Source organism: Amblyomma maculatum, chromosome 2 (assembly GCF_055883805.1).
Source record: "Amblyomma maculatum isolate TAMU_Amacu chromosome 2, ASM5588380v1, whole genome shotgun sequence".
NCBI lineage: Eukaryota > Metazoa > Arthropoda > Arachnida > Ixodida > Ixodidae > Amblyomma > Amblyomma maculatum.
Genome location: NC_139345.1, coordinates 94,542,342 through 94,554,346, shown reverse-complemented (window position 1 = coordinate 94,554,346; position 12,005 = coordinate 94,542,342). Strand labels below are relative to the sequence as shown.

At 44.0% G+C, this 12,005-nt stretch overlaps 1 protein-coding gene across 3 annotated transcripts in view; it reads right to left on the bottom strand.

Moving 5' to 3' along the window:
- LOC146199293 (zinc finger protein 532-like) overlaps window positions 1-12,005 on the bottom strand; it is a 52,094-nt gene that overhangs the window by 35,333 nt on the left and 4,756 nt on the right. For all 3 annotated transcript variants that reach the window (XM_084594748.1, XM_084594749.1, XM_084594750.1), the window contains 3 exons: window positions 11,202-11,597; window positions 10,781-10,915; window positions 1,845-2,054 (listed from right to left, as the gene is read on the bottom strand). In XM_084594748.1, the coding sequence (XP_084450874.1) occupies window positions 1,845-2,054; window positions 10,781-10,915; window positions 11,202-11,597 (741 nt within the window). The remainder of the gene's footprint in view (window positions 1-1,844; window positions 2,055-10,780; window positions 10,916-11,201; window positions 11,598-12,005) is intronic.

The window sequence follows — 12,005 nt, the reverse complement described above, 5'->3', positions numbered from 1 at the left end:
TTCTGCGTGTGGACCGCAACCGCATCAGAGGTTATTTCCAAAATGTGACCTCCAGGTACTTTGATTTCGAGTTCAAGACACTCTTTAGGTTGTCCCGAGAGACTTTTGACAATGTGTGCAAACGCTTCAGGCGCTCCTCCTTGTATCCGAAGGCTGTGAGCGGGCGTCGACAAATTTCTGCCGAAGAGACCATCTTGATCGCCCTCAGCTATCTCGGAAGCCAGACTAGCATGAACGCCATGGCAGATCGATTTGACGTTACCGAGTCGTCTGTTGTGCTGGACTTCCTTTTCGAAATCAGCGACGATGTGATCGCTTGACCAGACGATGCTGAGATGGCCCGTAGCAAGGCACATTTTCTGGCCAATAGTGGTGGGACGACGCTCTGTGTAGGTTGTGTGATTTCCATAGTGGCTTAGTACACCGCAAAACTAGTGCCAAATGCAACAACAGTCATAACGATTGCATGTTATTAACATGGCAAAGTAATAGGCTGCAGACGCCGCTACCGCAGCTGCCTCACCCTCGCCGTCAAGTTCATCTCGAAAGATTATGCTTACGCGGACGCCGTCTACGAAACAAAGAAAGTGAAGAGAGTCAGCAAGCCACTGTAGTATGGGCAGCATGCCTACCCATGCCTTCCTAGACAAAAAAAAAAAAAAAAAAAGTGCTACCAACCCATCAAAAACAGCATTGCTGCCTACCCATGCCCTCCTAGACAAAAAAAAAGTTGGTTTGTCAACCAAAAAAAAAAAAGTGTTACTAACCCATCAAAATCAGCACTCACCATCCGTTTCATAGAGCAGTCCTCCTTCGTCTCCAATTGCGTTAAACCCGCAATCATCAAAAACAGGGACCACTTCCCGCTCCACGCCATTCACGTCCACGCGCATCGCAACTGCTGTCGTCTGCTGCACACCTCGTGCACGATGTGAACTGACAACTCCGGGCGTGCAAGCGTGCAAAGAACTCGTGCCCCAAAATGCCTGCACGATGTCAAATCGAGGATGGCAGTGCAGGTGGCGCCAGCTGCACTTGTCAAATCGAGGGCCAGAGTGCAGCACCTGTGAACTAGTGCCGAAAGTGCAGCCAAATCGAGGAGACCTTCTATCTCATGTCCTTATGTCGCGACTTGCTTGTAGTTGCAAGTGAGACAGCCGATGGCGCGGGTCTGTCACTTTGGCAGCACGAGTCCACTTGCAGACAGCGATTCGTGAGCATGGAGAAAAAAAATTAAAAAGAATGCGCACCTGTCTAATGCCCCGAAAAGCACTCGCTGCCAATTGACAACAGATGCTGGTTTTACTGCCTTTTGCAATACACTGGGCATCTCAACTAAACACGACATCTGAGAGGGCTCGTAAAATAGCACTGGTTTGTTTTTTCTTGTTTTTTTTTTTTTTTTAATACCAATGCGCGCAGCCCACGACTTCCATTGCTCCCACCGAGACGCCACCGCCATTTTCATTTCCTGCGTGACATAGAGTCACGCAGGAGCAGCGAAGCTCCCCCTGAACTGGTTTGCCGGTGTCCTGCATTCGAACATTGCGCCGCTCCGACCGTTAAGCGGTTTTCCCCGCCAAAGCCGGAGAGAAGATTGGCTGTGAGAATGAGGAGACCGACTCAGAAATACGTTGATCAATCTTTAAAGCCGCTCGGTAACTAAGTTGATGTTTTTATAGAGAAAATGTTTTTTTTTCATACTGCCTGGTTTCCCAGACCCGTTTCCGGCCCCTTGGGGGTCTGAATAATCGGTCGGCAACAGTATTCGATTCAGAACTGAAAATTTCAATATTCACAAGCCCCTGCTTCCAAGTCAGAAAAAATGGCCAAATGGATTTCACCTCACAACGCAGGCCACACTCGGGGCAGACAAAGGGTCGTCGCTGGGAGTGGAGACGCCGATGCGCCCGTAAGGCACACTCTGAGGTGCACAGCATTGGACAGTTTGCACAGCGAATGAGGTTTCCCCGTGACGGGTGGAAATGGTCCTCTCGGCTGGCCTCGTCATCAAGGTTAGCATAGCACTCCGAGCAGACCACACTCTGCAGAACCTGCAGAATCAGCAAAAGTAGAAAAGGAGAAAAAAAAAAAGAAAAGCACCAGAATTAATCCTCTGTGGCCGCGACAGCATAGCCCCAACGATGCAACAAGGCAACCACCAGTGGTGCGGATTTGTGAGCCACACTGAGTGGTCACAACTTCCTTCAATTGGGCGTAACCATCAGCATGACCATCAATAGCCACTTTTACATCAGTTGTTGGCGTCCTAGCACTGAACTTTTTCCTCGGTGTCTGATCTCGGTTTTTCTGTGTACTGAGGTTGTGGCTGGAGCACACTGAAATGTGGGTTACCACACCTGTTAGGGTGTACATCTACCAAAATGTAAGAGGCAATGCAATTTTCTGTGTCGGAGGGTGTTTATCAGTGTAAGTAGTTCTCGATTGCTCCAAAGCAGGATGAAACATAACATAGCTGAAAAACCTTCCCGTCAGACCGAGATATTTCTCTAAGTGGACAGACAAATCGTGCCTTGCAACCATTTTCGCTGCCAGTGCTCAGCAAAGGCACTACTCCGACAGGTGTAACGTGCTGTATATACCAACACTGCCACGCTTGTACGTGTGAATTTTGCGACGAAAATATATGCGGATCACAACTAAATACTACCTTCAATAGATTACTCACACTATACCTAATTAACTAGCCAGTTACAATCACGCAGACGAAAGATAAGACACCAAAGAAGCAGCCTGAGGACGTCAATCGGCCTCTATCTTAATTTGCGTGCAGGTCAGGCTGCTTTGTGCCCAAGAAGAAATAGACAGCAAATTAAAAACACACGGAAAGAACCAATGATGGCTCAAGCACATAATACAAGAAGTGCACCACGGACTTGAGGAAAAATTTACATGAGCAAAATGGTGTACTGTCTGAATAATAGATTAAAGAAAAGTGAAAATATGGTCAATTCCGGGGACCACAACTTTGTTGCTTCACTGCTCCGAACACACAAAGAAACACAAATCAATATTTGCATAACTTACAAAGGAAGCAAGAACTGTACCATGAGAGAAATCACTGAATCACACAGGATTATAGCTGCAGATGACCACCGAGTTGCATAGTAGTTGGCAAGGCAAGCCAATAGCGATTAGTATCAGCTTTTCTTGCTCATGTTACACTTAAAGCCATGTTTAAACATAAATTTGTGAAATAATCACAGTTCAAAACCTGCTGTATGTGTGTCCTCCTCCGTTTCTTTTTTTTTCTCATGTTCTTTGTGCTGTTTCAAGAAACATGAACAACCGAACCAGCCCACACTCTAACCATTAGTGCATATTGCAGCATTCGTTTTGACTTGTAGATATGCCAAATAACAAATGTCCAAACTCCTCTGGGTGCTCAAAAGATGATGCAGTAAACATTTAAAGCTAGACGTCATTAGATGGAATTCAATTTCTAATCTACAGACCACATGTTAAGTGATGCCACGGCACCCTGTCAAGTTACAGGCAGACCTGTAGCAGCAAGCCACGTGGGATGCAATCTGGGGCTCGTACCGGAGCTAAATATTACCAGTCGCAAAACTTCCCATAGGTCTGTGTATAAAAAAAAGATTTTTAATTGGTCGAAATTCGGGTGCCTACGAAAGTGGCGGTGCGGCGCTCGCGGTCATTAAAGAGAGCTATGTCTAAAATGGAAACTTTAGAATTTTTGACAAATGCTCAACCACCATGAAAATAAAATACACTCAAGAGCTGTAGGAGCAAAAATTCTTAAAAATAACAGCCATAGAGGTAATTAAGGTGAGAAAGAAGAAAGATAAAGGTGATTTCCACAAGGCAATGATGGCAATAGCAGAAAGCTTCTACTGACCACTTCCAGATGGTGCGACAATTCATAAGCATCCGCAAAGTGCATACTTAAAATGTCACTTCTTGAAGCGGAGTTTCCCAACTGGTATGATCCAAAAGCTATGTCTCGAACAGCACACGGTTCAGGAAGTAAAGGGCAAATAACATAGTAACAAGCATAGATATATTCAAAGAAAAACAATGGCTTTGCGAAATGTGTCGTTATCTGGCATACATGCGATATCATGGGGAAGGTAATTCCAACTGACACAAGTTCTAGGTATGAATGAGTCATGGAAACATTTTGTGTGACTAGATGGAACCCCAACTTTATGGCGGTGATCAATGCGCACTGATATGCAAGATGGTCTTGTTAGTAATCTTTCTTTCAGGTAGCTGTTTTTAAGAAAAAGGGATAATGATGCTACTGATCTGCGGTGAGATAGAAGTGGAAGGGACAAACTTGATCTCGTGGCAGTTACACTACTTGTTCTGTGATAGTTTGACAGTATGAAACGACAGGCGCGGTTCTGCACAGCTTCCAAATCGGAAACGAGTGAATCAATGCCAGGGCTCCAGACAGATGCAGAATATTCTAATTTGGAGCGTACCAGAGTTTTATAAAGCAATAAGTTTAAAGAACTGGATGAACGAGAGAAATTTCTCTGAAGGTACCCTAGCATGCGGTTTGCGTTATTTATGATATAGTCAACGTGGGGTTTCTAAGATAGGTTAGAAGAAACGTAAACACCTAGATACTTGTAAGAGTACACAGTCTCAAGAGAAACATTGTTAATCTGATAAGTAGTGGGTATGCTGGAACTACGAGAAATGTGCACATGCTTACACTTATTAATATTTAATTTCATATTCTATTCCTTACACCAATCCGGAACCTTTTTAATATCAGACTGAAGGCAAGAGGCATCATTATCATCATTAATTACACGATAAATAACGCAGTCATCAGCAAAATGGTTAATTGAAGAAGAAATGTTAGCCGGTAAGTCATTTATATAGATGAGAAAAAGGAGGGGCCCTGAGGTACGCCGGAACGGAAAGGTATAGAATATGAATCAACGTTATTTGCTGTAACATATTGTGAATGGTTTGAAAGAAAACTCTTCAGCCATGCAAGCACCTTAGGGTCAATGTTCAGGTTATTTAATTTAAGGAAGAGAAGCGCATGAGAAACCTTGTCAAACGCTTTAGAAAAATCAATAAATATGCAATCTGCCTGAAGCCCACAATCAATGATGCAATGAAGGTCATGTGTGAAGCATATTAACTGAGTTTCGCATGAAAATGACTTACGAAATCCATGCTGGGTTATGCTGAAAAAGGAATTCGACTCTAAAAAAGAAACAAGATGCGAGTATATATGTAACATGTTCCATGATCTTACAAGGGATACTAGTGAGTGATATAGGATGAAAGTTGTGAGGACAATGTTTATTTCCAGACTTATGCAGAGGAATCACCTTCCCAACTTTCCAATCATTGGGAATACAACCTGCTTCAAGAGACTGATCAAATAATTTAGTAAGGATTATGGAGCAGGATGACTGTGTTTATCAAAAACTTAAAATTAATTTTGTCAACACCGCAGGAGGAGGAAACCTTAAGAGTTTCAATAAGATTCAGAACGGCTGATACCTCAAATAGAACTGGATCCATGGGAACAACATCAAAAACAGGGCCCTCGTGATTAGCAAGAGAAACATTGTCAGAAAAAGCTGCCGCGAAAACATTGTTAAGAATAGAAGCACATTCGTTAGGTGGAAACGCAACATCGTCAGAAGATGCGTTCCACCAATGTTCCAAAATTGTTTAGGATCAACATAGCAGGTAAAGTGCTGCCGCGAGGAAATAGGATTCCCATTGTTGCTTAGAATTCGACAACTTCGCAGAGCGAAACAAATACATCTTTTTATTGGAAAGTCTTTTTAAAAGATTATTAAACCAAGGAGATTCCCTGTTGCACCTGAAGGACCTAAGCGGTACGAAAGTTTTAGTGAGACGTTCGACGGTTAGTGTCAACAGAACGCAGTGAGAACCCAGGTAAGTATTCGTTCAGAAAAAGAGCTAGTTTGCGGTTAATGCCGTCAAAGTCGGCCCGTTTATAATCTCTAATGCGCTTAATCTGATTGAGGTGGCTACAAGCAGGAATTTGCACATCAAAGTGCAGCAAGGAATGATCACTGAGGCCAGGCAGGTGCAAAACCGAAGAGATAAAATGTGGTATGTTAGTTAGAACAAGATCTAAAACGCAAGATGTGGATGAAGTAGTTTGAGTAGGTTTAGAGACTAGGTGTAACAGGTTGAAGTCCAAACACGCCATCAAAAACTTTTTACATTCAGTGGAGAAAGGGTTCAGATAAGGCGAAGTATCAGTCCACACGATACTGGGGTAGTTAAAGTTTCCAGCTAAGAGAATAGGCATGCTCGGAAAAAGTACGGTGCTTAGGTTAAGGGCATCATGTAATTCGTCAACAAAAGTCTGGCTCGGAGACGGGGGACGGTAACATATGCCCAAAATCATCTCCTTAAAATGTGCACAAAGTTCTACATAAAACCAACTCCAAGCTATTAGAAAAATTAATAGGTGATGCAACAAAATTATCCGCAACAGCTATTAAAACTCCTCCGCCACATTTCTGACCTCTATCTCTAATCTAAACACATTATAATATTTTCTACAATCAAACAGTTCCTTGCTGGCTATCATGGAAGAAAGCCATGTTTCCGTTAATAACACGTCAGCATCACACGAATCAATGACAGAAAAAAGTTCATCGCGCTTAGGTAATAAGCTTCTTACACTGGTAAAAAGAACAGAAAGCGAGTTTACAGTACCAGGCGCCGACCCACCGCCCCTCGCACATCCCTACGACGCGGGACCTGTCAGGTGAGGTCTATTGATACTTGAATGCTGATTGTGGTACGGCAAAGAATCCAAGCGATCAGCACGCTTAGTATGCGACGAGCCAGATGCGACGTCACTAGTTTCACCATCAAGAAATGGTGTAGTTTCCCAAAGATTACTTTCAATGAAAACGCAATCGCGAAAGGGCTTATAGCTGTAGCATTGGCCATTAATATGCAGTTTGTTGTACCCAAGTTTGTAATACCCGTCCTTTACCTTAGCGAACTGAAGCAACTTTTTCCTGGCCTGGCGTGTTTGAAACGAGTAATCTTCACTTACGGTGATACTTTTATCTTTTAGTTTGGTAGACTGAGATAGAACCTGTTGCTTCGTTTTAAATGAGCGGAACTTCACGATAGCAGGGCGGCATTTTTCGTCTGAGAATGCACCAATTCTATGAGAACGTTCAAATGCATCCTTCGTAAGCACTGGACTAAAGCAGCTGAAAATCATGTCTAACAGCTTTACTTTGGTTTCTTCCCATGTTTCCGATGGATTGTCAGGCAATCCAAAAAATATTAAGTTGTCTCGTCGCTGCCTGTCCTCCAGCTGAGATTGAGAAACCCGCAGTCTGGCATTTTCACGAACCAGGTTGTCCGCGAGTTCACGCAGGGCTAGCAACTCTTGTCGAGCTACGTCAGCGGATGATGTTTTGGTTTCAACCGCAGACAGTCTCGCATCAATATCAGAAATGCTCTTCTTCATAGATTCCTGGCATTCATTAATCTCAGTAATGGAAGTAACTAGACGTGACTGTTCCGTTTCCATTCTAGCAGTGCGTGCGTTAACACTTTGCAACAAAGTCAACATATCATTCAGCTTTCCCTGTAGTGTTTCATCTCTTTCATTGTCTCTAGACCGCGTAACACCACCAGAATCACCGGAACCAGGACCAGGGTTAAGCTCTACATCTCCAGACTGCAAGAGCAGCTGGCAACACACATCAAATGACTGCTCAAGCAAACCTAGTAGCACTCGTGGCTGTGGGAACAGCAGAAGTCAGGCATTACTGGACTTCTTAGCAAACATGGAAGTGTCATTACTGACCTGCATGAACAAACGCACCGTGTCAAACAACCGTAGAATGATGCTGTTCACACGCCCACTGGAAGGCGTGGGTCGCTGGCGTCCCTTTATATCCAGAGGAAATGGTGATGCCGTTGGTGATGAGCTGTACTTGTGTGAAGAAGCAATGGTCCAGGATGGTTGCCAGGACTTGTTATATCCAGCGAAGTCATCATTACGGCCGAAGACTGCAGGCGTAAATGCAGGGATGACATCTGGGGCGTCCGATGCCGTGTAGATTTGAAGAAATCCCACTATCTGCATGAACAAACGCATCGTGTCAAACAACCGTAGAATGATGCTGTTCACAAGCCCATTGGAAGGCGTGGGTCGCTGGCGTCCGTTTATATCCAGAGGAAATGGTGATGCCGTTGGTGATGAGCTGTTCTTGTGTGAAGGAGCAATGGTCGAGGATGGTTGCCAGGACTTGTTGTTATATCCAGCGAAGTCATCATTACGGCCGAAAACTGCAAGCGTAAATGCGGGGATGACATCTGGGGCGTCCAATGCCGTGTATATTTGAAGACATCCAACTATCTGCATGAACAAACGCATCGTGTCAAACAACCGTAGAATGATGCTGTTCACACGCCCACTGGCATCCGCCTCGCATTCGGGAGGTATGGGGTTTGATCCCCAGTGCCGCCGGGTACCCACCGATCTCCAATGGGCACAAGATTTCCCCCGGCCTGGTGCTCGGCTCTTCTGGGGTGGAAAGCTTGGAAAAAGGGGCCATGAACCAAAATGTTGGTTCAAGAAGAAGAAAAAAGGGCCACATAATGGGCTTTTGCCGCGCGAGGCAGACTTATTGTTGTCCGATGGCGGAACGGATCACTGCCACATCGGAGCAACTATTTGGGACCTATGACCCCTTTCCCAAACATTTCACCCCAAAGAGCCGAGCACCAGGCAGGAGGAAAGCTTGCACCCATTGAAAAACCGGTGGGTACCCGGCGGCACCAGGGATCGAACCTGTTACCTCCCGAACATGAGGCGGATGCTCTAACACAAGGCCACACTTCGGTCAAAAAGAAAAAAAAAGAAGCTCTCCACTTGTCTTATTTATCTTCACAAGAAGCAGTGCTACAACTAGAGGCATCATATGTCTACCCGAGATACGGATTTCAGGTAGGCATATGATGCCCCTTCCTTCTCTACACTGCCCTACCTCAAATATCCCAGCTTTCAGCCTGCTTCCTGTGTATGTTCAGTCTCTTTTTCCTTTTACCACCTTAATTCCTACCTGCTGCTACACAAACGCACTCAATACAAAAAAAAAAGGAGAAAAAAAAAGTTTTAGCATGCAATAAGGATTTTGCTCTGCTTGTGACAAGCATGATTTTTTTTGTTTGCCGACTGGAATTCCTCTTGATGTATAATGTTCAAAAGTAATTTTCTACTCTAATGAAGAAAAGAAATGAATCATCTCTAAGTCCAAACTGGTCATTCCCTTTCATAATGAGCGACAGAGCAGTGCCAGGAGCAAGCGAGCAGCGAGTGCAGCTTGAAGAGGTGCCAAGCCAACATGCTTTTTTCAAGATTTTCCATTTTTCAGTTATAATGATATTGTTCACATCGTAAAGCCAGCATTCTGAAATGAAGCAGTGAGCAGCAAACTTTTCTTAGTGGGGAGTGACCGGGAAGGGGGGTGCGAGACTCCTGTGTCGCCGGCCGTCTAAAATCTTCGCCGCCTCTTGAGGCTGTCCACACGCTCCACCCACCGGAGGAACCGTGAAAAATACAAGAAAAAAAAGTGAAGAACTATATATGTGAAGAACGAACGCGCAGCCATCGTGTACGCGGGCCGCCACTCTGACTACACTTCCAATCCACATCGCCCGGTTGTTTAAGGGAAGAAAAAATTTTTTTCGTACCAGTGTGCAGAGAGACCAAGGAGGACGAGGATGGCTATACATAGCAGTGACGTAGATTCTACGTCCTTGTTGTAATGGAACCTTTTTAATGCAAAAGAATTTCTTGTCTTATGAGAGGCGTCACCAGTGTGTGTCGGCAGTATGTGGACAGAGCCTGTCATCTGTCAATCATACCTTGCATGGTTAGTTAATAGAATAGTTGACTAAATGATTATGTAAACAGTAGAAATAATTAGGGCACTGAAATAATAATGTGGCCAGTTATTGAATTGAATGAATGAAATAATTACTTGAAAGAGTGAATTACTAGAAATTGACAAGCCATTCATCACTTAGGTGAATTAGATAATTACTTGTATGCAATAATTTACAATTGGTTGGTAATCAATTTATTCAATTATATCTTTGTTAAATTAATAAATTAATTAGAACTGGTGAGTCACTTTGTTATTTTCATGAAAGGCAAATTACCCATAGTCTATTAATCAATTACACAATGGTTAATTGCCAAAGGCATAAGGAAACGAACATGCAGCAACATAATCGGCAGCCGTAAAAGAAATTCTCTCACATTACTGCACCTAAGCAGTCAAGTGCAACCATGAATTTATATTTTTGTTCAGGCAGTCGCAGACACTGGCTTTGGCTCGAATTGGCCTTGATTGGCTGCATGTTGACTGTGATGCTGGCAATTACAATGCAGCTGCTGATTTCTGGGTGCCAGTTTCACAAAACCGTTCTTGTGCAGGCACAGGTCTTTTATCGGGAGATTTAGGGTAGTGGTTGTACAATCAGAAAGTTCAGTGAAAAAAATCTGGAGTGCTGGCAGGTATGGGTATGTTATTCATGATCCAGAGCTCTAACAAAGACTGCACCTCTGCGCATCGTTTCCTTCATGTCCACTATTCCCAATACTATGAGGCACTTGAATACGGCAACAAGTTTCTGCAGTTGAAAAGCAAAACAAAAAGAGAAGGTGAATGGGGCAAAAACGAAGGTACCCTGAGGGATGCAATTTTTTTTTTCCAAGGACAGACAACGTAGAAATGTGACTTGCCTTCTCAAGGACGGTCATTGGCACATCAGTTTGTGATCCACCACTCTCGCCTTCGTCAGACAGTTCAACTGGAACCAATGTCTCACCGGGCGGCAAGGCAGACACGGTGGCATTACTGGCGCCAATTCGGCAACCCTACGAAAACAGTTGCAAGGGCCACCGTGATGACAGCTGATGAGAGATATACACAGTAATGTTATAGGTTGAAATGAAAAAATTGCATATGCACTGATGCTGTCAGATAACTAAACAAGAGCTGAAACTATATTGACGCTGAACCTCTACAACTTAAATGTGGCGCCTGAATAAGAGCTAAAAAACAGCCGTTAGTCACACTTCAGCTAACCTTTTTGTGCCACCTAGCATTGGCAACATACTGAATTCCATTGCCCCATAACATCAAGCAAATGTTGTGACCCACCTGTGCTCGCATGATGAGAGTGCAACGGTTGAAAGCCAAGTGACAGGTGCCACATTTGCGGCACGGTAACCGTGCTATAAAAGAACGACGAGACAGGTGGCGCCGGAGGCTCCGTGAGGAGGTATAGCAGTCAGCACAGATGGGACATTCGAAGTTGGCTCGTTCGCTCCCCTGTGGTGGATCTTTGTGCTCACTCTTCACAGCAGCAGGCCCTGCCGGCTCAGCATCTTCAAGTATTGGACGAACAAATCTCGGATGTGGGTCCCCAGACCATTCGCGCAGGAAATCGTCCAACGTGATATGAACTTCATTTTCCAGGGGACAGTTTCCATCAACCACAGAAGCCAGGTGAACTCCTCTCTGGGGAAATCCACCATCTTCTTCATTTTTCTTACCCTTCAAAGCCCAAAAGAAAATATATTATAAGATGAACAGAAAACACAGGGGATGGGCAAAAAAAATCACACAAAGTAATTTTTAGTAAAGTGGGAAATAATGACTTAACAAGGAAGCTCCATAGATGTCTGAAAGTAGTAAATTCTTAAGTGATCCTCAGCACAAGAAGCCCAGTCATATAAATAAATGGCAAATAAGGTTGTCAGTCGTGTGCTTTATGTCCCCCCAAAAAGACTGCAATCATGAAGGCTACCAAATGGAAAAGATGCAAATGGCTTAAACCTATTCAGAAACTAAGCCAGCAAGGAGCCAAGGATAACAGAATGAAAAGAGTGAGCAACAAAGCATCTGCTCCATGTAGACACTACTTCATTTCAAAGATAACACACCAAGTTCAAAAGAGTAATA